Source organism: Alosa sapidissima, chromosome 18, assembly GCF_018492685.1.
Source record: "Alosa sapidissima isolate fAloSap1 chromosome 18, fAloSap1.pri, whole genome shotgun sequence".
NCBI lineage: Eukaryota > Metazoa > Chordata > Actinopteri > Clupeiformes > Clupeidae > Alosa > Alosa sapidissima.
This window is the reverse complement of record NC_055974.1, coordinates 4,396,129-4,421,953: the sequence shown is the minus strand read 5'-3', so window position 1 is coordinate 4,421,953 and position 25,825 is coordinate 4,396,129. Positions and strand designations below refer to the sequence as shown.

General features: G+C 41.3%; 2 protein-coding genes and 1 long non-coding RNA gene across 4 annotated transcripts in view; 1 reads left to right on the top strand and 2 right to left on the bottom strand.

Annotated features, from left to right (window-relative positions):
* Positions 1-5,661, bottom strand: part of tbc1d19 (TBC1 domain family, member 19) — a 32,162-nt gene extending 26,501 nt beyond the window's left edge. Inside the window, exons 1-6 of the mRNA XM_042069686.1 lie at positions 5,462-5,661; positions 5,154-5,226; positions 4,974-5,019; positions 2,527-2,602; positions 2,085-2,159; positions 607-670 (exon numbers count right to left, since the gene is read on the bottom strand). Coding sequence (XP_041925620.1) covers positions 607-670; positions 2,085-2,159; positions 2,527-2,602; positions 4,974-5,019; positions 5,154-5,226; positions 5,462-5,560 — 433 coding nt within the window. The 5' untranslated portion in view covers positions 5,561-5,661. The remainder of the gene's footprint in view (positions 1-606; positions 671-2,084; positions 2,160-2,526; positions 2,603-4,973; positions 5,020-5,153; positions 5,227-5,461) is intronic.
* Positions 5,662-7,423: 1,762 nt separating this feature from the next.
* On the top strand, positions 7,424-24,526 carry cckar (cholecystokinin A receptor). 2 transcript variants are annotated; one of them, XM_042069483.1, is made up of 5 exons: positions 7,424-7,798; positions 13,247-13,498; positions 16,304-16,565; positions 19,918-20,045; positions 20,361-24,526. In XM_042069483.1, exons 2-5 carry the CDS (start codon positions 13,249-13,251, stop codon positions 21,050-21,052), a joined length of 1,332 nt encoding a protein of 443 aa, XP_041925417.1. In that variant the 5' UTR covers positions 7,424-7,798; positions 13,247-13,248; the 3' UTR covers positions 21,053-24,526. The 2 variants fall into 2 exon arrangements, with proteins under 2 accessions (XP_041925417.1, XP_041925416.1); XM_042069482.1 differs by lacking the exon at positions 7,424-7,798 and adding an exon at positions 11,844-12,403 and having other exon boundaries at positions 20,361-24,525.
* LOC121689584 lies at positions 8,966-10,958 on the bottom strand. Its single transcript, XR_006024823.1, has 3 exons — positions 10,791-10,958; positions 9,638-9,752; positions 8,966-9,412 (listed from the first exon to the last, which is right to left on the bottom strand). It is a non-coding gene; the product is annotated as an uncharacterized LOC121689584 (long non-coding RNA).
* Positions 24,527-25,825: the final 1,299 nt, after the last annotated feature.

The window sequence follows — 25,825 nt, the reverse complement described above, 5'->3', positions numbered from 1 at the left end:
TCAACAGACTGTGAGTTTCCCATACATTGACTTATTTGTGGCGGCCCACCACAATATCAACATTGAGAACGACACACTGATTTTTCAGGTTGTACTAAATTGTGCTTAAATCTGGTTAGCATCATAACCACGCTGTGTTAATTTGTTAAAAACTGTTGTATTCAAGTTAATTCTGCAAACCACCACAAATAGAATTCAATTCTGTGGGAAACACTGACTATTTATAATATTCCTTGTCAAAGGGAGCTAATGTCACATTGATAATTTGCTGAGTGTCTTAGTGGTCTCAGCACAGAAAAATCCTCCCTTCTCAAAACCCCACTGGGGTCAGATGCAGAGCAGAAACCGATATCCATGCCCCCACTGATGCATATGGGTGTTTGTGTGTATGTGTGCCTATGCCCAGCCAGCAGTACCCTGCATGAGTGTCAGCTCTGTGCCAAACCATGGCAATCTAAAAATGTAATGTCTCCCCTACTGTAACTGCCATTGTTAATGCAACAGGGGAAATATGCTTTGGACACTAAACCTGTGTGTGTGTGTGTGTGAGAGAGAGAGAGAGAGAGAAAGAAAGAGAGAGAAAGAGAGAATGAGAAAGAGAGGGACCTGGTTCATCCGTCCCCATCTCGTTCCACTTGTTTGACAGCTCCCTCTGTTCTGGCACTGGCCTCTGAAATACAGAACACCGACACAAACGACATTAGGACACAAACAGTTCCCCACCACCACACACTTCCTCACGTACACAATCACTCACATCTCAAAAAGAAAATAAACACGCAAAAACATTAACACTAATGACCTGCAGATGACCGCAAAGCAGATAGAGTGAGAACCTCCTCCATTAATGGATCAGATTGATTAATGAAGACAGAGATAAGGGGATGTTGTTGTGTCTCCAGCTTGAATGTACCTCAGTTCAGAAACATCAGAATACTTTTCTAGCAAAAGACCCTTAGTAGAACGTTTAAGCCTTTTAAAGGTGCCATTTGTAATGTCCGGCAAAAAAATCAATTCATACTCCACATTCCATAAAAGATGGGGGCAGTATACCTCCAGAAAGTGAGTTGGTCTACCCTAGAGTAACAACCGAGAAATGTGTATTGCAGTTTGGCTGGCGGTTATGTTGCCCGCATACCGCCTCCCATGGCCGAAACTGGTATTATGACACCTGTCGGGCTGTGGCTAGTAATTTAGCATGCTAATTCAGGTTGATATCTCTGCAGCACTATACCTTGTCATTTTTTTAATGACATCATCGCCCTTATTTCTTCTCATTCTTTTGATGTGTGTAGCTCATTTTTTGGATATTTTTACCTCAATTCTTACACATGGCACCTTTAAGGATCCAAAGACAAAATATTTTTTTTCAGCATTCAGTCTTGATCTGATTGGAAATCTCAGGAAAAACGCTTCTGCTGATTGAGTCAGACGGAGGTGTTCCACGTTGCCATCTCTGGTTACTGTTTCCTGCTGTGAAAGTCACGCAGCGCCAAAGGGAGTCCAAACAAGTTCGGTTTTTAATGTCATAATTATTTGGGCTTGGCTATAAACACGGTGCTTTGGATCTGGCCAGTACCGTTCCTGCCAAATCGCTCTGTGAAAGTGTCACTCGACCGCAACATGAAACAGAGCTGAAAGTGACCAGAAGTAAGGGCGTAAGGCCTATTTGAGCGAACAAGTGAGTGTTGCATAATAAAGGTTCAAAACCAAAAGGATTTAAGTCATGTTCCATGTCAAGCAATAATTTGAAATGCCCATCAATGCTCTGGGGAGCTTTAACACAAAAGCTGTTGAACTGTCGAATCTATGGACTGCCTGTGATGTCGAAACCCCTGCTAATCAGTGTAAAATCCAGACCTGGCCCAATTATTGCAGTCATACTCAGTTACTGTTTGTAATAATCAGTGGCAAGGTTAATTTGTCCTGTCAAAATTTGCCAAGTCTCGTTTCGACCTTCTAGCCCATGCAGGTAGATTCACAAAACTATAAAAAATAATAATATTAGTCTCTAATGGTCTCTCACATACACACATAAACAAACACACACACACACACACACACACACACACGCTAGGTCTCACCTTGCTCGCCAGTGGAACCCCTAGTTCAGTGCACATGCTGTTCAGACTTTTCAGGATCCTCTTCTCCCAGCTGGCCTGTAAGGACACACGCGCACACACACACACCACAGTGATTCCCTCAAAAATATAATTGACACTTGAGTAAGCAACCCATCACACTGCACTTCCTCACTCCTTTACTCAACAGAACTGAAATGAAAAAACTGGCACTGTATCCATGGGTCATGCATTATAGATTTGGTGAAAAGACCAAAAAGAGGGGGGGGGGGGGGGTTTAAATGGAGGGGGGATGATGGGTGGTAAAATAATGACTGGAGAAGATTGAGACAGAAATAGAGAGGGAGACATCTCAGAGGGGAATGGACCGAGAGAAAGGGATGCAGATGAGATGAGGATCTAGAGGCACGAAAGAGATGAGTGTGGAACGAAGGACACAACCCACCTGGGCCTTGCGCATGTAAGCCAGTGGCTCTTTGGTGTGCTCAGGGGGGGCAGCAGGGTGCCTGGGGGGAGGCCTGCTAAAAAACACAGAGCCAAAATATAACACACACACACACACACACACACACATGCAAGCACATACTGTATATACACGATACAGATACTGTGTGCATAGAGGCAGATGTAAACACATACACAAATAAACCTAAACACACACAAACACACACATTCACAACACATCTGTACACATGGAGAGAGACACACACAAACAAACACACACATGTACGCTCTATCACACATATGTACACCCAATTACTCACACACGCACACACACACTGTCCTGAAATTACATCTGAGGCATCGGAACATGATGATGATGGAGAAGCTAGAACAAAGAAGAGGGCAGTGAAGTATGGACATGGGGCTCTGTCTGCACTCTCACTGTACAGAACTAGTCTTCTCCTAAACAGGGATGTCATGAGTCACATTCATTTTCTCTGTAGCAATCATTGCTGTAGATCTTACCACCAAACTGAGTACGTAGGACATGTTATTCACATGTTGAAAAATCAGATCAGTATGGTACCATGGAATCTCTGGTGATTCCTGCCCTTAACCCTACCTACCTATACTGGGTACTAATATGACACATTTGCTGTACCATGAGTCCCTGGTCTGATCCAACTGTGTGGATCAAAAGAGCAGCTCGGCCCTGGGTGACCCGCGTACACACAACCAACCTAAACACATCAAACCTGAGACAGACACCCAGGTTCATGACTTATGGTCCAGAAAGGGAAGGAATCACTTCACTTTTATTTCATGCTGACCCCCGGTCCAGTTAGAGAGGGCCATTACTCACTACCAGTCCTTGATGGCTGCTTGGCCTCAAAGTTTAAACACAGTAAAAAATCTGCACTTAGAGACACACTGTGTCTGTGACCCCCCCCCACCACCACCACCACCACCACAAACGTCAGGACAGTTACATTGCTTCACTCTAGATCCAAAGCTTGTGAGCATTGTGTATTTATGCGAATATTGCCTATACATTGTCAATGTTCAAGCACTAAATGACATCAACGCCCAGAACCAAAATTCTTGAGTGAAGATGCACTGCAAAAATTGCTTGTCTAACCAAGTGTTATTAATCTAAAAAAATAGATTAAAAAAAAATAAAAAAATAAGATAAAAAAATAAACCTTAGATGGCATTGTTTTTAGCATAAAGTCATTTACTTCCTAGTATAATCATTGGACTTAATTTAATGAGTTTGACTTATTTTAATAAATATTATCAACAAAACAATTTGGCTGCTTATTTTAAGACGTCTCAAGACAAATTTGTTCGACGTACTGGCTGCCAAATTTGCTTGTTTTCTTGATAATATGTCTTAAAATAAGTCAAACTCTTATTAAATTAGTCAAATGATTTTAAGAGAAAACACTAAATATGTGTCTTTATACTAAAAACAATATTAACTAGATATTTTTTCTATTCATATAAGATTAATAACACTTGGTTAGATATCAGTTATTGCAGTGTACTTGGCAAATAAAATCCCATTCTGATTCTGCTTGATGTCAGTCGGTACCAAACCAGCACATCTCATTGTAAATGAGGTGAGGTATATTTGATAACAAAAGGAACGAGAGAAGCAAAACAACACTGTTTAAACATGTGCAAATGCCTCACACGAATCCCAACATGTTTATGTGTTTACAGAGACTTACTTGCTCTACAACTTCACACCAGACCAATACATTTCAACTCAAGAGACTGACTGGAACATGACCCATAACAATAATCCCACTCCTAAATAAGACCCCATCCGGCAGATTTGCAAATCAAGCTCAATATGACCTCTTGTAACTCCTGCAGATAGAGATGGGGGTGTGCATGGGTTATGCCAGTACTACAGGTTTGGTCTGCACTTGAGCCAGTGAGAGAGGATGGACCACGTCATCCTGTCACTTCCAAACCATTGCAGGATGGAAGATTTCTCTCCATAAAGCACAGTATAAACACTATGACACAAACTGCAGGGTGGGTGTATGTGTGAGAGTGAGAGACAGAAAGAGGAAAAGAGAGCTAGAGAGAGAGACAGAGAGAGAGAGAGGATGAAACTTAAAGTTTCATCCTCTTGCACTTGGAATTGGAGCTTTAAATACTACCTAGTGTTCCTCAATAGCCTATTGAAATGAGGTCTTTGCATTTAGGCATTAATGCATTTCATTTGCATTTTAGATTTTAACCATTATCTAGATGGATGTCTTATATGTATCTGCATCTGACAAAAGCTCATAGCTGTTAGTAAAAAATATACTGTAATATATGTCTGATAATGGCATGTGAATGAGAAAATAGCCTAGAATGGAAAGAAGAAAAACTGCATTAATATTACATAAACAAACCATTATTAAAGTACAACCCAGATTATTAACTTACATATGCAATTCTCTGTACACTGCATTCTGAAGCTTCCTCTCCCAACCTGTAAAGAAAACTGTAATTGTAAAACAGACCGCATAGGCCTATGCAAAAGTCGCCCGCCTGGTATTGCATCCCAGCAAAAAGTACCCGGACACATATTACAGAGCACCACCAATTGACTGCAGCATGACCTACCCGATACTTTCAAGAAATTCCGAACATCGTCTTTAAGTGATTCAAGTTTTATATCCGGTCTGTGCAAACATTCCTGTAGTGCAGAAAGAAACTTGTGAGAACATCTGTGTAATTACATCGTAATGTAGCTTACATGAGATAGGACAGCTGTCATAACGCTAGCATCAGCTAAAAACAGCATCCCAGATATCCAACAGCACTAGCTGTGCTTCCATTGCTAGGCTAGCGAGCTAACCTGAGTGTGTTAGTGGTACTGTGGCACACCATAACGTTACTGTACTGCACACATAGGAAACTGTACTACTCACTTTCGCCTGCCTTTCTAGCTGAGAATGCAAATGTGTTCCTTTTAAGCGCTGAACAATTTGGGCGATTGTAAACGACAGCTCAGTTTCCTCATCCATCATTATGTGATTCCATGTAAACAACTCCTTCTTTAGCTAGCAACTCTTGCTAGCTGAAATCTGCAGATGCAGACCCCACTACCGTAACCAAGCAACTAAGGACCATATATTTGGAGGAAACAAAGGCCAAGGAAACATGGTTCCTACTGCAAAATATGACAGCTGTTTTATTCAAAATTGTACCAAGAAGTGGTCAAATTATTATTTGAAGTCTGCTAGATCGTAACTTGTAATGTGTTGATTGATATGAAATAGATTAGGTCTCGAGATAGGCTATGTCAATTTGTGCAGCCTATGAAGCAGTCAGACAATCTTTCTGAAAGATTAATAGAAACATTAGCCTGGTCCTGTAATCTGTTAGCTGTAGCTGGTAAATTAACATATTCCACAAGTTACTTTATGTCAGCTAAAAAATGTAATGATTATTTTTTCCCATCACAAAATTGAAATGCATATAGATCCACCTCATTCAGCAGGACATCTGCTTCACCACACAGACATACAGTAATAATAATGTAACCTCTGCTTGAATTTACTGCCATCATGGATGGCCAAAAAAATGATGCTCTCACTTGACTCATTTAGGCCTACATGCTGTCTTGACACTCAACTGTGCTTTTGCAAATTGTAAGTGACTCTTCTCTCCAGCATTTTTCCAGCATCATTGAAGACCGCATTTATCAAACCTCTCTTGAAATAGAAAAACCTTGATTCTTCAGTCTGCTTTATAACTAAATGCCTATTTCAAACCTCCCCTAGGCAAGGTTATTGAGAAAGCTGCTTTTACCAAATCAATCACAACGCTGTCCTCACTGGCCTCTCCAAAAAGTCCATTATACAGATAGGCCTACAGGTTTTGGAAAATGAATTTAAACTAAAACCAAGAAAAGAGAGCAAACACATCACTCCAAACTAAGGCATTTGCACTGGCTGCCAGTTAGATTCAGAATTTAATTCAAAAGCCACTAGAAACTACATAATTTTCCCTTGCCTTTGACTAATCAGTTGACTTTTGGGTTGCAAGTTATAAAATGATTGTTTTGTAGCAGTGAGTTTATTTTTATTATCATTATTATTTATTATATTATTTATTATTTTATTATTATTATATTTCATAATTCTATTTCATCCCATGTTTAACTTTATTCTGTGCATGGCATTGTGGCATATAAATAATTTTGAACTTGAACGTTTTAATAATAATAATAATAATAATAATAATAATAATAATAAGCTTTATTTGTATAGCACCTTTCATAGACAGAATGCAGCTCAAAGTGCTTTACATTTGGAGCATGTAACACAATAATAGTCAGTCAGTCATTATCAATCACTTTCACTTTTCTTCATTGCTGTGGCCATTTATGATCCAATCAGCAACATATCAGAAATATAGAAAATAACATGTAACACAGTTATTAGAGAAGAGTCAGTCATTCCCCTTTGTTGCTGTGGCCGTTTATGATCCAATCAGCAACATATCAGAAATACTAGTATGGATATATAAAGGCTTTGCTGACAAATGCCTAGGCTAACAAATGCTTAGGCCCCGTTGATGCGGACTGTTTTAAGTTTTATTAGGCATATGTAGGCCTATGGAAGGCCTGCTGTGGTAGGCTAATGTTCATCTAATTTAGAAGGCTCCTGTTATGATTTGGAGATTAAGATCTAAAGGACAAGTTTGTTCGAGTTAAGTGATGTTTAATCCTCTATAAGTGGCCTTAATATCGGATGACCAGTCTTTTTTCGAGTTAAAATATGAACGTTGCCCACTTCTTTAGGATTTTTCCATTAAAAAGCCTAAAAAAGAACAGTAGAGGAAGCAGTTGCTGCAGTTTCTGCAGTACCCAAGTCTCTAACTCATCTTGGTCTGTATTTCATTAAACTAAAGGAATTGTCTTGAGGACAGATCAAAGTTATGATAATTAAATATAGTTCAGCCCGACCTGAATATACCAGAATGCGGTCAAAATCAAATATATGAATACAAAAAGGCCTGCAAGCTTTGAAATGTGAATAAAGAGTCTGGATTGGGAGGAGGACATTGGTGAGTGGGTGGTGCAGCCAGAGTATGGTTCCCGAGAGAGGAAGCCACATCCGACACAGGATCTCTTTCTGCCACTTCTTGAGTTTTGGGTAATGTGGGAAAGTGAATTGAACTGGTTGCTGTGTGCAGAACTCGTGTGTGTTGGTAAACTGGTGTAAGACGGAAACTGTACAGACAAAAGGGTTTAAATGAAGGTAAAGCATGTGAGGTGTTTGGCAAGCTGTTAGGAATGTAAAAGTTGCCATTTTGCATAGATAACTCTAGGCATACTGTTCTTTGTGTCATGCTTCATACTGACCCAATTGGCCATGTGTTCCTGAAGCCTGGTCTATGAGAGTTCAGCCTTGGACATCTCATCTCTCATCGCCATGGTTTTATATTATTCTATTTTTAAATTTGTTTCTAAACTTGTCTGAGCCATGCATGTGTGTTTTGCACCTGTCTACTGTTATAACTGAGCATCTCAAATGTCAAGAAAGAGCTATTGCAGGAGACTCTTGGGAAACATTATAGACATAACACTGGCAAGGTCATCTGCAATGGACTCAAATTTATAATTGTATATAGTTTTTTTCTCTAAAACAATTATCTGACAACCATGCAGAAATGGTGTACTGTAGAGGTTCTAGCTTCTGAGTTTTTTTGGGTGTGGTCTGTTTCCACTTTTACCATGCCACAAACACCATAAAATCACCATTACCATGCCACAAACACCATCAAATCAATACTTATGTCATTGGTACATGTCACTGAACTTCTACGATGGACACCAACTGAACATTCATACCGTATACCAGCTAAATGGGGTTCTAATCTGATTAAAGATATCTGTAAACAAGAAATTCAGAATTGCAATCAGTTATATCCTCTTTGTTTTGGGAGCAAAATAAGATTATCTTTCTGGAAACCAGCATCTCTTATTGAGAGATCATGATGGGTCATCTGGGGATAGTGGGCCTTGTAATATAATTGACATATGTAAGTCGCTTTGGATAAAAATGTCTTCTAAATGAATACAAGTAAATGTAAACTGCAATATTTTTTTCTAAATCTTCTTCTCTGTGACTTGCTACAGTATGTGGTCCTCTTAATGACGGACTGGGGAAAAAAAAAAAAAAAAAACGGACCTGGAATTTGCAACACAACTACTGCCACCACCACACGCACACTCGCCATCTCCAAGGATAGGGTCACCATTCACACCATGAACAGTGGCTGCCCGATCGCTGAATTAATCACTACCGCTACACAAAATTCCCCCAAAAGAAACTCCTGACCATTTTTACCAGCTTGAGTTGACACTAACAAATAAAAATATAGATATACACAATATAGCATACAGTACAGTATCACCAACATTTTGCCAAAATACTAATTAATTGTTAACAATTTTCATATTGGGTTTATAATTCATGGTATCAAAACTAGGATAGCAATTCTACACATATTTATCTTAAGTTTCAGAGTAATGTCACTTATTCCTTAATCCTTTGATGGGTAGGATACACTATGACCGTGATGTACAGGACAGGAAAATTGTATAGCAGTCAGCTGTCTAGTAATGATCAAATCATAAAGTTTATAGTAATTGATAAACTACTAGATTGAGCTGAAAATTATGATGGCTGAAGTTGGTAAACATGGAGGCCTCATGTGGAAATAAAGAGGGCCTGCCTACTTGGGTGTAGTGTGTTCCTGCACCACGCCAATGGTAGGCTACGTTTGCCAGTGATACGGAGCATTCTGAGTGGCCCATTTGATGGGTGGCCCTTCTGGTATTTCCCCAAAATCCAGATGACCACTGGGTCCTATAAATGGAATGACGATCACTTCAGCAACTCATCTGGTGCAACCAGGGGCGTTTCTAGACTTTCAGGACAACCAGGGCTTAGCCCGGCTGGACCGGATGTCAATGTAAAGATTAGCTGAGGATTTTTTTATATATATACAGTACATAAAAGGTGTTATTATAGTAGACAACAGACTACATTAGACTGCCCAAATTATTTATTATTGAATTACTAGGTACATACATGTTTAAGTGTGAGGTTGCATGTAATGTATCATTAAGCAAATGTTCTCCTTCTGTTGATCTCCCTTCTCTCTCCATCACCTGACGGCTCTTGTTGTTTGATCTATGCCAGAGATCTACCAAAAAGACAGTAAAATGTTTGATGTTAAAATGGGATTGCACACAGAGAGAGAGAGAGAGAGAGAGAGAAAACAGCTACCCTCTACAAAATCATGGAATCAGATCAGTGTGTAGCAAACCAACAAAAACATACTATACTACATTGCAGGATACAAAGAACTTTTGAGATTGCAATGTTCAGCTCTAATTACAAATGCTTTGCTTATGCATAGGGCATTTGCATACATTTCAGTGGACATTTAAACACATTCCCATGAAACATGTTCATTCCCATGAAACTTGGGTTTTTTAATGCTGTTTTATGTTTATGTCATCAGCTTTGTAATCACTTTGATGGTTAAATGGCTCATTACAGGGTGAATGAAAGCTGTCTCAGCCCCCCCTAGATATTTAATGGTTTATAGTTTGTCACTGTTAAAACATCTCCCTTACGAAAAAATCCTACATTGCAGGCCTACTGTGTATCAAAACTGCAATTTTTTGCTATAGTGTTAGAGAGTGTAACATCCTTGTCTGCTCCTCAGAACATCAGTACAAATGTTCAACAACAGGGGAAAGCATTTAGCCCTTCTGGCTAAATTTAGTTATTTAGAGCTGAGCGTAGCCTAATAAATCTCTCTCTCAAAACGAGCACTGAAATGTGTCGTGCCAATTAACCTGACCAGATGCCTTGCAGTTGCCTAATGCTTGCTTAGCCTAGTAGCAGGGCTCAAAATTGCACCAGACAAATGCTGGTAAATATTGATATTGGTAGATTTCAGACAGAAAATACGGATTACCTTATTCAATATGGATTATTGAATGGTGGGTGAATTTCGCCACTTCATTTGTCAGTGAATTTATTCAAGATAGTGAATGGTAGATATTCACATTTCAAAAAGTTAATTTTGACTCCTGCTTAGTATTTACTAGCCTAATGATAGCTTGCTAGCCAGCTAGCGATAGGATAGGTAAACAACACTAATAGCTGGCCTTTATGGAGTTGGTCGGACAGGACTAAACTTATATTTCAGTTTGCAAACATGAATTCTTACCCTTTGCCTTTCGCTTGAAAAAGCCAAACAGTTTAAATTGTTTTTTTGCTGGCCATGTCACATCTGCTTTCTCCACGTACTGCAACCTATGACGCTGCACCACCCAGTGAGTTGACAGCAGTAACGTTAGTTGAGAGAGCACAGATTCCACTGATCTCAGACCAGACCGCGAAGCGACCCTCTGCCGCTCTCCACCCACCCCCGCCCCGCCCGTTCTGCTTCTCCTTGTCAGAGTTTAGTGCTCGGGATTCCTTGTTCGAACAGGCTACAAGGGATAGAATGCACAACGAAATAAAAAAAAGTTAAATAACATTTTTTTGGCTACCCGGGCTGAGCTCAATTTACCCCGGGCTGAAGCCCCGGTAAAATCGGCTGGCGACGCCCCTGGGTGCAACATCATCTGTTTATACTGAATATGTCAAATGAAGCAAATATCATGGTGTCATTGGTAGTGTAATATGTGCTGTAATGTGTTGTCCAGAAAGGGGTCACATTCCTATGGTTGCAGAATCCTTCACTATCCATGCACTGAAAAGGGGTAGTCATTTGACAGGGGCGGAACTTTGGGTTGAACAAGTATTTACAGTGTGTGTGTGTGTGTAGGAAGCTTAGCTACATACTGTATGATTTGACATTTATATCATCTCCATTCCCGATGGGGAAAAAAGGTAACAATTATTTATGATGATGGGGGAAAATAACTCCACTTCAGAATGATTGTAGGCCTACAAGGTTAATGAGGGCTGCTATATGCCCCAAGGCTCTTTTACATCTGACATGAAAAAAGCCTTCAGTGGTTGTTTTACATAATTTTGTGTAGGCTATCACGTTTGACATTGATGGTGCCCTGTGAGAGTTGGGTTATGACTTTTGAACTGTATTATAGGCTAACTGAAACTGAACAGTGATTTTGGTCCTATGTTGTTGTTTGGGTTTTTGTAGCCTTTTCGGTTGTCTCTTGTTCTCTTAAAGTTGTAATGTTGTATAGCCTAAGGATTTCTGACTTTTTAATGTGATGGTTGTATTTATATAAGGTTAAAAAGGTTAAAAACCGTACCTCAGAAAAACCGTAGATAGATGGAAAGGCGGGATTAGGGTTAGAAAATCCGAACCACCCATGCGCTCTCGTGCGCTCCTTCAGAATCCTCTAGCCCTTCAGCCGTAAACAGCGCGCGCAGTTCATCAACCGAGACCACAGGCATGAAGTCGTAATGGACGGTGTATTTCATACGCTTTGGACATCAGCTTTATTCTTTCAATGAACTGTGGTGGACTTGGTTATGGACACGCATGCCGCTAATTGGTTGCAAACTGCTTTTGAATTCGTCGTTCGTTCTTTTAATTTTTCTGAAGATTTGATTTAGGTGCAAGAAAAGTAGTGTTTACTACGGGAGGCATAATGCAGCAAGATCAATTAACATACTATCTACACTTGAAATGAAAATGCGCCTTAACATATTTGCGTAATACGTGGAGAAAATAAAGCAAGGCAATGGAGACGTTTACCACCCATGATATGCTCATAAATACCACCGATATTTATAAAATATTATGTGGACTTGGAATTGGGAACGTCTCAGAATGTGAACCTGACGCCCCTCCGGAACCAAAAGGTAAAGTTTACATATACTCGATAAGTGGATAGCCTATGTTTCAATAATGCTACGAATGAATATCTTAATCGTAATAAATTACTAAATATGTTTTCAATTACTAGTTATATTATTAATTCAATTTATATATCATTTCATAGCAAATTTATTTAATACGACGAAAAAGAACTAATAACTTTTGAAACCGGATGCCTAAGTGTAGACCATATTTTATTTTTTTCTATGCTTTTATATGCCAAACTGTACACATTCCTCCCTTGTTTGCCGTTGTAGTGGTCCGGTATCTATGGTTCACTATTAGAGACACTTATGGGTCCACTTTCTGCACCACGGGGGCAACTTCAACTCTCACCAACAGATGGGCTGCCCGAGGAGGGAATATTAATAGACTCTTCTAGACTTTGTTTAAACATTTTGGCCCATTCTGCCTGTACAAAAAAAGGGAACTGAATGAATATATTATTAATGATATTGCAAAATTTCATATAAAATATAGATAATACCATTTATTATTGTTGTTATTATTGTTATTATTATTATTTGTATTATAATCACTGTTATCATTGTTATATGTCAAAGAGAAGTATTTTGTTAGTAATATACTATGCACATACACGCACAGCCAACCTGTTGCGCATTAAGCAGTAACCAATATGTAATGTTTGCATTGTACTTTTTTAGTGGGTGAGGGGCCACTAACAGTTGAATCAATTATGCACTTAAACTCATGTGCTCCAATTTGTACAATATTATGAAGTCTTTTGAAATCCAGTATCCAGTTCCCCTTGGTCTTAGTCTTACACTATTCCTCTGTTTGTCCTGGTTTTCCCCTGCATTTATCAGACATGAACCAGGCCGTGCGGATCGCTCTGTACAGCATCATCTTCCTCCTGAGCATCTTTGGCAACAGCCTCATCATCGCCGTGCTGGTGAGGAACCGGCGGATGCGCACCGTCACCAACCTCTTCCTCCTGTCGCTGGCCGCCAGTGACCTGATGCTCTGCCTCTTCTGCATGCCCTTCACCCTCATCCCCAACCTCATGAAGGACTTCGTCTTTGGCAGCGCCATCTGCAAAGGGGCCATGTACTTTATGGGTGAGTCTCGTATTAAGGCATTAGGAGTCACTGTCATTGTCTGGCAGCAGACACTCAATCTGAGATCAGTCTTTATGCACAATCTAACTGTGGTGTTGGCGAAGGGTCCTATATTATTTTCATGTGAGAACTGGGTTCCAAAAACAAAGGTTCCCAATCTGAGTGTTTCAGTTCTGGAACAAGGGCGTTGCCTCGTTCCTCTCCTCGGTCCACTGTGCCGGTCAGAACTAAACACATACAGTAGATGGCCAGCTTCCCATACATGGATTAACTAGACTAAAAGCTTTTCCCTATGGAAATCTCCTTTTTTAGTCCAGGACTACAGTAGGCGTAATCCATGTATGGGACACCAGTCCAGGGTGTTTGAAGAGGGACTTGGCCGTAGCATAGACCCTTTTCAGAAGATTTTCCTGCGGTCAGACCCACCAACCAGAAAATATGGTGAAAGGACAGTTTGCTACTGAGGTCTTTATTGAGAACATCTTGTAGCACTAAATCTGCACTGGGAGAGAATTTTCTTGAGAGTTCTCAAGCTTAAGAGTAAACCAACATTCTTGTCCCTGTTGAATATATCATGACTAAAATGTGGGATTTGTTCCTAATTATAAACACCCTTGGGTGTAGTGATTCAAAAACCCTTTCAGGAATGACTGTGTAAGCCAAATTTGGTTGCACGGTCAGTCTCTTGGATCTCACTAATCCAACAGTCCAGTATTCTAATCCATTACCTAAGATTGACGCTTAGTGTTGGGTAAAGCAAAAACAAAATATAATGTCTGTTGCTTGTAATCCTGCATCAGTCAACCCCAATGACATGTTTACAACAAATGAGAAATTGTTCGGCAAATCCTCTGGACATTTTATTGGGAGGTGGTGGTGTGAAGCTCTATTAAGCAACTAGTGTTTAATGGGGCTTGGGGGCCGTGCATCAAAGAGGGTCGTGGGCATTAGTGCTTGTCTCCGCTGCTGAGCGAGAGCTTGTGACTCTGAGAGGTTGTGCGCGTGATGAGTTAAGGAAACATTTACAGAGACCTGCTCCTCTGAGGGCAGCACTTACCACCAATTGCGTTTGTTGGACCCCCCTGCATCAATCTCAAACAGACATGCGACCGCAGGCCTGTGTCGTATTACTGTGAAGGTTTGAAAAGTCTCACAAACTCTACAGGCACATGCGCGCGCGCGCGCGCACACACACACACACACACACACACACACACACACACACACACACACACACACACACACACACACACACACACACACACACACACACATGCATGCATGCATAGACACACACACACGCACACATACACACCTCTTAAACCTCTCCCTCATGAATATTTTCAGGGCAGAACCCATTGAAAATAATCATCTCTCATCAAACAACTGCTAAATTTATCACGCGAGATAGCCAGAGGTCTTCACAGTTGGATAATCTCCAAGGTGGGTCAATGGCGGGACAACAGTGTTGCTCTTATGAGGCCTCTGTGTCCAAACCTGTCCCAGTTGTTTAATGTGTTTACGTGGCTCGCTGAGACCTGCGATAATGCCGACGGATTTACTGCGACCCGTTGTAAAGGCTCTCGGGGTTTGTTAACATTTATATCGGTAACAGATAGTGGCTGTTGATTGTGGAGAAGTGCCATGGTCCTAGCTCAGTCTCCGAATGGTTGTAAAGAACAAAGTTGACATGCTGTTGGCATTAGCTCATGCACTTCTATGCACTTCTTTCAGTAAGGACTGGTTTAAATCAGTTGCCTTCCGTATGTGACATCATTAACTAAGGGAATTCCTGAGAGGTTATTATCTGTATTTTCATAAATATGAAATCAAGTAGCACACGTTTAAAAAAATTCTGTATTACTTGTGTGATGACAACATTGAGGACATTATGCATAATTGAAGGATAGGCACCCTTTCTTAGCTTTTGTGTAGGCTACTGTGCCCTGTGTACCCAGAGACTACGGACTCATTCTGTCAATCACGGACGCTTGATCCAGAAGTGTGTTATGGATATTCAAAAAGGGTCTGTTGGACTTAGGTTTTTTTAAAGTTAACTCACAGTTTGCTTATTAACTCCAATCTTGAACCACCTACAGTATGATGAATGAGTGTATCAAGGTGAAGCATAACGTTCAATAGTATTTGGTGGATTCTCAATGATCTAGTGTTGCAAAACATAAACATACTGTAACATGCAGTTTAGCTGAAGACAACCAATAAGGGAGCATTTGATCTAATGTGAACCATTAGAAAGTTGAGTTTTTTTTTAAACAGAGCCCTGCCAGGCCAGGGTGACAGAGCCCTCTCCATTGCTGCTCAGCGCTCCCCTCTGGAACTTCCACGCCAAACACATGCTTTTAATGACTAATGGAGATTAATGTGCTGCTTTTGTTGAACAGTTTTTACTTTGATTCTTTTAAATTGCATGTAAAACACCTCATTTCAGTACCTTGAAAAGCATTCATTACATTATTATAGTCTCAACTTTGTCCAGTTGGCACTGGGTTTTGAGAGGAGAGCCACTCTTGTTTGCATCAGCTGTTGAAACCTGGTCCTGTGAGAAATCCTGTGACCAGACGAAAGTCACCCATGTAATTCCATCTGACAGTTCACAGGTGAAACTGTCTGTTTCATACGTTCAGAAGCTGCTTCTCAACCTGGTCACTCATGATGTTACCATGTACTATATAGTATGACTTGTATGTACTATGTCCACACTCACAGTGATAATAATGATTTCACCTGACAGCTGCAACAGGACATTTTCATTAACACATGTGCCATGCCCCCACCCCTCCACAGGGATCTCGGTGAGTGTGTCGACCTTTAACCTGGTAGCCATCTCACTGGAGCGCTACAGCGCCATCTGCAACCCACTCACCTCGCGCGCCTGGCAGACCAAGTCGCATGCCGCCAAGGTGATCAGCGCCACCTGGGTGCTGTCCCTCCTGCTCATGCTGCCCTACCCCATCTCCAGCACGCTGGTGCCCTTCACCCGCGTCAACAACAGCACTGGCAACATGTGTCGCCTCATGTGGCATAGCGATGCCATCCAGCAGTCCTGGTGAGGAGGAGAGGAAAGGAGGGAGGGAGGGAGGGAGGGAGGACATGTAAGGAGGCCAGTTGAGCAGACACATGGGATCCATTTTTGTCGATCCATGGGAATGCTAAAATTGGGAGTTCTATTTGGACATTTTGAAAGTGCTTTACTAATTTACTGACTTGGATTTCAGTAAGCAAGTATTGGTATTGAAATATTTCTCACCGTTGATCAGTGGTAAGAAACATTTTAAACAAATCAAATAAACTAGGTTTATTTCATAATGTCAGTAAATTGTACATTAGTACATTAGTACAATATTGGCATGCAACGACTAGTTAAGGTTAACTGAGTAATTCAGGTCACACATTTGTTAAAGCAACATACAAAAACAATACATTCAACAATAATGAGATAATTAGGGATGGGTAAAAATACATCAGGATGAATTTCAAAATAAAATACCTAATACTCTCATTTTTAATGTATCAAAACAAACTACAAAATACAGTAATCATATTATGTATCAAAATAAATGAATTTTGAAAATACTCAAAATACCTTTTTCAAGGGAGTATGGAAGCACTGTAAAAAACAATGTACAGTATACAATTTGGCCCCTGTGATACCAAATAGTATACTGTATGCAAGTTAATGTAGTGTGATCAGAGTTAAGAATCATTCAAGAATTTACATTTAGTCATTTAGCTTATGCTTATCCAAAGTGACTGACAGAGCTTTCAATTAACCACATTATAATCAATAGGCCAAAATCATAATTGTGTATCTGTGACAAGATTCCTAATTCAAGTCCAGTGCAGAAGTGAATAATCACAAGGCTATGTATCTTGAAGTTCCAGAACGTGAGAAACTTGATGTACCTAAATATCTCCAAACTCAAGTATGCAGCTAATAAGGAAATATAATTGTTATTTAAATGTATTGTTACTTCTCCCCACTGTGAAATGCAGAAAGAGATGTTACAAGGAAGGGAATTCAAACACACCCAACACCTTACCATCTATTAATGTCATTGTGGTTTATTGAAATACCTGTCATTTTTTACCTGTTAAGGATTAGCATAGAGGCAATAGGACTGGTTGCCTTTGTCGGTGTCCTTTGCTCTGAGAACTTGCACAGGTAAACTTGCTCATCTTTACTTGCGTACGACTTCGCACCAAGGCTTCACACCAGAGCTGACACTTTAGCAATAGCCGTCACTGAAATACTGTGAGCTTCTTTGAACACAGCTGTTCTCACATTAGCTGATTGCAATAAGAGTAAACCATTGTTGCCTAATTACCAATTATTCAGTGTGCCCACACATATATATATATATATATATATATATAAAAATTGATTACATCTTTTAATCATGTGTCGTGAGGCTGGTCAAACTACACAACAAATCGGACCAGATTCAAATGTTTGACGGATCCGACTGATTGTGGGCTACAAGCCAGCACCAATGAGAGGCTCTTTGCATCATTTTGCGCTTTTATGACATCATCACATAGAGAGTATGTTACAGTATTTTTAAAATACAAAGATACACACCAATAAAGTATTTTGATACAAAATACAGAACCATTTTCTTCAACCCAATAAAATACAAATGACAAAATATTACATGTATCAGAAATACTGACCATCCCTGGAGATTATTTTTCAGTAAGAATGACGCAGTTAAATTAATCAAGAAAGTATCATGGTAAAGAATCTGTGACTTATACATGAAGTATACATTGGAGAAATCTACAAAACAAGCAAATATTTAGCAGAATGACGGCTGGTTTTTCCCTGTAATGGGTTTAAATAGAAGGCCAGTTTGGCCAAACCAAACAAAGACACTTGGAGCTCTCGTTCCAGACTGAGCCAAACAAACGGATCCCTGTTTACTCGTGGAAGACCATGTGTGTTTGATATATTGCACAGGGTATTTAATGTCTTAGTGTTTTATTTTCATTATGGGCAAGCAAAGCCAACCAGTTTGCCCAGGAAAAGGAGACACACAGTTTACATTTTGGGGTGATGTGTGGCGATTGTTGATTGCCCTGGGCAATTGAAGGTCATGATTGAGAATAGTCATCAAGCCATAGTTTAACAGTGTACAATAGTTCATTTGCTGAAAAATTCTACAGGTTAGTATGGTGAATGATGGGCAAGAGTGTGATTATACTATTGAGATGTATTTGTCACCAAACCTTTTGATGTCTTCGTATCAAAAAGTGAAACAGTTTTAAATACACAAATATAAAATTTTCAGTACATACTGGATAGAATGGTTTGTCATTCTATTTGTAAAGGTAAAAGTACACTGACTCTGTTAAATAAGTGGACAGTGTTAAGAGCAACAGCTATTCTCTGCCTATGAGAAATGCCATACATACAGTCAACAGATCAACTATACTGACCTGCCAGTTGTATCTCATAGCTTAAATACTATATCAGAGATGTACTCAAAAAGTCACAACTGAACTTGTCAAGTGGTGCAAACTAACCAAACATATTGTTCCATGAGTACACTGATGAACCTATTATGTCAGTGTACTGATGGTACACTGACATAATACAGAGAATGACATCAGTCATTGTCACTGCATGCCCAGAATTCTTAAAATGCTTTAGATGAGACATGAGGCAACTTGTTGAGCAATTTTACAGGGAAACCTGCCAGCTGATGATTCCAGATAAACAACAGCAAAGGGAACATGTCAGAACAACTATATCAGGAACATTGCTCAGAAAGGTGCTTTGTGTATCATCAGCTTTGGAGGACACATACACATCACAGTCTAAGTTACTCCAAAATTCTACGTGTGGGTCAACAATTAACCATGTGGTTATGTGGTATTGTGTGTGTCAAGGGCATAGATTTGTATATGGACCATAGGGTCATGTCCATACGAATATTTTGGGATCACAAAATTGTCCTAGCCCCTACCAATATTTTATTGAATTCTTGTATTATTTTTGTTGTGAAGTCATATTCAGTAAGTCATTCATTTGAACGTGTCCTCATAAAGCGTACATCTCCAGGACAACCGGTTTATGTCCCTACCAAAGCTGGAACCAAACCTACACACTTTGTGTGTGAGCAACCTATACATTACTTATCTTGCACTGGATCATCATTTTTCAGCACCATTCAGAGGCTACATTCATTTTTCTGCACTTTTATGATGTCATCACATCACCAAAAATATTTGGCAGTATTTTTAAACTACAAAAATACCCAGTTCTAAAATATTTTGATACAAAATAGGCAGCCATTTTCTTCAACCCAATAAAATACAAATGACAAAATGCTAGTTTGTATTTGAAATACGTATCTTAAATACATGTATCATTAATACTGCCCATCCCTTGTCTTTAGGTATGTGTTTCTGCTGCTGATTCTCTTCCTGCTCCCGGGGATAGTGATGACATTGGCCTACGGCCTGATTTCTCTGGAGCTGTACAGAGGAATCAAGTTTGAGATGGACAACAGGAAGGCAAACAGGGGTGGGGCTTGAAAGTAGTTTAATTTGTTTACTAACCAGTTACTACTATTAAAGTAGATTAACTTGTTTATGTAGAAAATGTTTTGATTCCTTGTTGCATGTTGTGGGTGTCTCAAGCCAATTGGGTGCTTTTGTTGTATCTTGTGTTATGTTACATAACATCAATTAGGCTTGCTTGTTGATTGGCCTCTGGGGGAAGTCCCCAACCAATGACAGTCTAATATAAAGCTAATATGTGCTTAAAAGGACTATACATGTAGTCACTCTCACCCAGTGTCCTCACTTGTGCTATCTTTCACTCTGCTTCGCCCACCAGAAAGGGAGAGCAGCACGGGGAGCCTGAAGCCTGCCGATTTTGATGGCTGCTACTTCCAGCCCTCCAAGAAGCGTCGCTCCGACGTGACCCACCACCAGTCGGCAGCGCTGGTGATCTCATCCAGCAGCAGTAGCAGCGCTGCTGCGGGCGGTGGGGGTGGGGGTGGTGGTGGCAGCGGCGGCGGGGGCAAGGCCAAGGTGAGCCGCGTGTGCAGCAGCAACCCCACGGCCAACCTGCTGGCCAAGAAGCGCGTCATTCGCATGCTCCTGGTCATCGTGGTGCTCTTCTTCCTCTGTTGGATGCCCGTGTTCACGGTCAACGCGTGGCGCGCCTTCGACCGCCGCTCGGCCGACCGCCTGCTCTCGGGCGCGCCAATCTCGTTCATCCACCTGCTGTCGTACACGTCCGCCTGCGTCAACCCCATCATCTACTGCTTCATGAACAAACGCTTCCGCCAGGGATTCCTCACTACCTTCAGTTGCGGCACGGGCCGAGGAGGAAGAGCAGGAGGAGGAGCGGCGAGCGAGCGCACCGGTAGCCGGCGTAGTGTCCTGACCATGACGGGTGGTGTCGGAGGAGGAGGAGGCGGAGGTGGAGGAGGGACGAACGATAATGGCCACGCACAGTCGAGTGGCAGGGGCTCGCTGACGCGCTTCAGCTACACCAGCATCCGAGGCTCTGCCCAGGCCTGAGCCTGTCCAAGTGCAGTCCACCTTTACAAACACCAGACCCCCACCAGAACCCCATCCAACACCCCCCCCCCACACACACACACACACACACACACACGCACGAACGAACGAACGAACGAACACAAGAACGCACTTCCCTTATCTCTCTTTTTTCCTTCACCCCCCTCCCCCATCTCACCACCATACACGCACACACGTACGCATGTACACACGTCCGCACACGCGCACACAGATGACACACACACACACACACACACAGCAGTCACCGTTAACAACTTACTGGGTGTTTCTCTGCTCTCTTGCCGGCTGGTGGTGGCAGTTCAGTCATCCCTTCACCTCCACTTGACTCATGTCCCTCCCTCAGAGGGGCCTGTCTCTCCCAGTCTCTTGTGGTTCTGGCTGTGCGCTTGACGTTTTCCTTACAGTGCGCTCAGCCTGGCTTTAAGGCCATGACTCACAGACCACAGGGCCAAGACTCTGGAAGCCGAACACTAATACGGCCTGACACGGACTCTGCTGTTGTAAATACAGAACCCTAACATACTACTTGGCCCCTGTGTTGCCAGACTTAAGGCAGGACAGATAGTGGGCTTCTGGCCTTTTAGGGGGCATGTGGGGATGCTTAAAAGCACAGATTCTTTTCAGCCGTAAGGGAAGCGCTAGTGAGTGTGGATTCAAGTCCTGTCTCCCACCTCTCTTTGTTACTTGTGCAGCCATAGTGCAGACCTACAGTCGTGTTCTCTCGTTAAAGCTCAGTGGCTCAGTCCTCCCCTGGCAGCAAACACATACACACACACACACACACACTGAATTCGAGCATCTTGTACACTATTGCTGCTGCTTCCAGACCCTCCTACTAGCTGCCCAACCATCACTGCCGCACAGCCTGTGAAAGGTGCTTTACTGTCGGGCTCTGACACTGTCCAGACGTCCTCCTGAAAGTGCGGCGCTAGCGCCTCCAAATCCTTTTAAGATCTCCAGAGAGCGCTGAGGCGTCAGCAGTCAGCAGACACATAGACAGACAGATAGCTGTGCACGGCCACACCGAATACTTGAGGCCATGGCGCAACAAATACTTTCCCATCATTAGATTCCCTCATAACACTTTCAAGCTAAGCTGCTAATTACATAACACAGGCAAGAATAGTCATCGGTGGACATTGCCTTGCTTTCCTGCTGCATATTTGAGACAAAAATTTGTGGCCAGTATTAAGGGAACCTGACAAAAATGTGTAAACAGGTTTTCAACAGATCTCTACTCTACACTATTGTTAAAGTATATGCCATCACTTTTTGTTCAGGAATGGCAGTCTAAGTGCAAAAAGTTGTAAGTGCTCTTCGGTATATGTTGAAGATTCATCATGTTTGTGCAAGCTCAACCACTGATGGAGGAGCTGGCAGGAAATGGACCTTGGTCTGATCTGACAGAAAATGGACCTGGGTCTGGTCTGACAGGAAATAAACCTGGCTCTGAACTAAATGGGATAAAGCTGGCAAAACCCATTTCACTTTAAAACAGCTCCATTTAGTTCTTTTACCATACAATAATGGCTTCAAACTCATGCCACACTGACTTACAAAAAAGGAGAATGAAGTCTCTGACATTGGTAATGCACCCCCGAAACCCCTGGTATTGCACCATAGATATTAGAAAGCTAGATACCGCATTGTCCATCGAGTTCTATTAGGTGGCATATGTAAACGCGGCCGCCATATTGCTGGGGGCAATACCTTTGCTGTCTATGGGCAACACTTGCTGGCAATCAGAGACACCTGTTTCTCCATTGGCCTCCAGTGATTACTGCCCCCACCAAGATGGCGGCGCTATTTATGTACGTTTTGGAGCCCAATGCCCAATGGTATTGCTCTATGTAAAGTTGTTGTAGTGGGTAGGCGCATGACCCTTTTTGACAGTTTTAGACGTTAGCATTATGGTGTATCCAGTATGTTGAAAGGATGAGTGAAGTCATCCACCTTAGTCACTAACTTGGCACCCAAGTTAGCACTGCGCAAAGAAAGAGAGCTTTTGGACATGAATCACCTTAGATGCTGTCCATGTCCCATGTCTTCCTCTAGCACCCTCATACATTTTGAAGTGCTCCTTAACCTTTGTAACATGAATAATTGTGGTTGCCATTCTTTCATCCCTCTAACCTCCTGAACACTCACAACTCTAGTAAATCCCCATCGAGTAAACCCTTAAGGATAAACTTCAGGGTTCCGAGGAAGCAAGTGCAGTTATTGGAAGAAGGCCTGTGTTCCATAACTTTGTACTTTGCATGCAGTCAGATGCTGTAACTGTCGCCTGGTGTCCTTGACCTGTTCATTGTTTTTCTCCTGTGAGTGTACCGGTTTGTATACTTTGTGCAGTGAACTGGTGTTATCTTCACATGGGAATCCAGCATCTGTCACCATAGACTTCAAAGAACTCTAAATTCTTGCTGAAACTTGCTGTTCCCACCTGGCTTAGTTTGGTTTTTGCTCTGAGAGGGTCTGAAAGCAGCCTTTACCATGTAGCATTTAAATCCATGTCCTTGTTTGTTGTGAACAAAACTTAATAGCAAAGAGAGAGCACTTTGCATAATTGTGTAATTTGCTTTTGTTGTTTTATATTTGATAAAAGAATGTAATATCAATTTAGTATTAGGCCCACTGTCATGTTACGGATGCCTTGAATGTGCATTTTTTTTAATATATTGTAATGCTGTTATAGTTGCTTATGGTTCTACTGTATATAACTTCTATTTTGCTTGTGAAGCTAAATGTAAAAATTGGTCAGCTTTAAATGACAAAAATCACTTGTTTTTAAAGTTCTGTTATATAGCAGTCTATCATCACATTTGTGAAGTTGTGAAGTTTTAATTAATTTCCATGTACATATTATTTACCAAAAAGGAATAACACATTAGAAATAAACATGAACAGTGTCATTCCGGTTTCACATACCAATGTTTTACATATGAATGCAACAAACTTCAAAGACCAGAATTGTGTTGTAGGCCATAACAGTACGGTGTTTCTCTATGTACAAATATGGCAAACACCTTCTTCATAAAGGCTAAAGCAAAAGGAATTCATGTAATTAATTCCATATAAGGGTGTAACACAGTCATACCACAACATTATTGTTTCATTTCTGAGACAGTATCAAAGGAATCACAAAATGAAAAGCTTCTGCACATAAAATATCCCATTTTCATTGCACTTTCTTATACTGTACCTCTCACTTTGTTGGTTACACACACACACACACACTTTCACAGCCCCTGTGCTGCGTGTTTGTATTTCTCCTCTCTCAACTGTCAAGCGCGATAAACTCTCATGTGTATCAGTGAGGAAAGCAGTCGGCTTGGAGAACACAGGGATTAGACAAAGCTTTTAAGCACCTGGCTGGATGCATCATTTATACACACGCTGCGTTTCTCTCCGAAAATATTTGGTCGGGATGAATGGACCTCTGTGTACGTGTGTCTGTGTGTATGAGTCTGTGTTGGCCTTCACTCTCCTATAACCCTCCCGCATTGCTGTGCTTCAAAGAGCAAAAGAAGCTCAAAGCTTTTAATGGCCAATATGCAAAGAGGTTCTAGGAATCTTAGGACCAGTGGCACGGACGGCTGTGACAGTGCCCGTTTTCCTACCTTGTCCCCACAGTGTAAACGCTCAATCAGTTGCCACAGAGGGGACATGCCAGTTTTAGAGGGAAAAAATGGCTTAGAAAGTCCCTGGTGGCTTATCCTGAAGACAAATATCTCTGGAAGACATACCTTAAAGGTACACTGCAAAAACTGCAAAATATCAGTGTCTTGTGTTATTAATCTTAGTAATAGACACATTATCAAGAAAACAAGCACATTTGGCTGCAAGTGCGTTAAGCAAATAAGACGTCTTATCATGATACATTTGCTTGTTTTCTTAATAATATGTCTTAATAAGTCAAACTCTTATTAAGTCAAATGATTTTAGGAGAAAGTGTCTTTATACTAAAAACAATACTAACTAAATGCTTTTTTTTATATATTACATTGCATTGCCCATTACATTGATTGTTAACACCTGCCTCAACTCTGGTGTGGTGCCTGCTGCCCTAAAGACTGCTGCAGTTCCACCCATTCTCAAAAAACCTGACTCCGACCCCACATCACAAATAAACTACCGCCCGATCTTCAACCTCCCCTTCCTGGCCAAGGTACTGAAAAGAGTGGTGGCCTCACAACTACACACCTTTCTTAACCACCACGACCTGTATGAGCCCTTTCAATCTGGCTTCCGCTCATGTTACAGTACAGACTGGCCTTCTACGCATAGTTAACGACCTCCTCCTGTCTGCTGACTCTGGTTCACTTAACATTCTCATTCTCCTTGACCTTAGTGCTGCTTTCGATACCATCAACCACAATGTTCTAATCTCCCGTCTGTCTGCTATTGGTGTTTCTGGCACAGCCCTCAATTGGTTTCAGTCATACTTCACCAACAGAAAGCAGTTTGTAACACTTGGTCCACATCAGTCCCCTAAGTTCCCTTTCACTCGTGGTGTCCCCCAGGGTTCTGTTCTTGGGCCCCTCCTCTTTCTCATATACATCCTCCCTCTTTGCCAGATTATTCGCAGCCACGGTCTCAACTTCCACTGCTATGCAGATGACATCCAACTCTATCTTACCACTCCCTCTCCCTCTGACCCCCCACCACGTTCCCTCACTGAATGCCTCTCTGACTTGATGCAAAACAATTTTCTCAAGCTCAACACAGACAAAACTGAAATTCTGCTGATTGGCC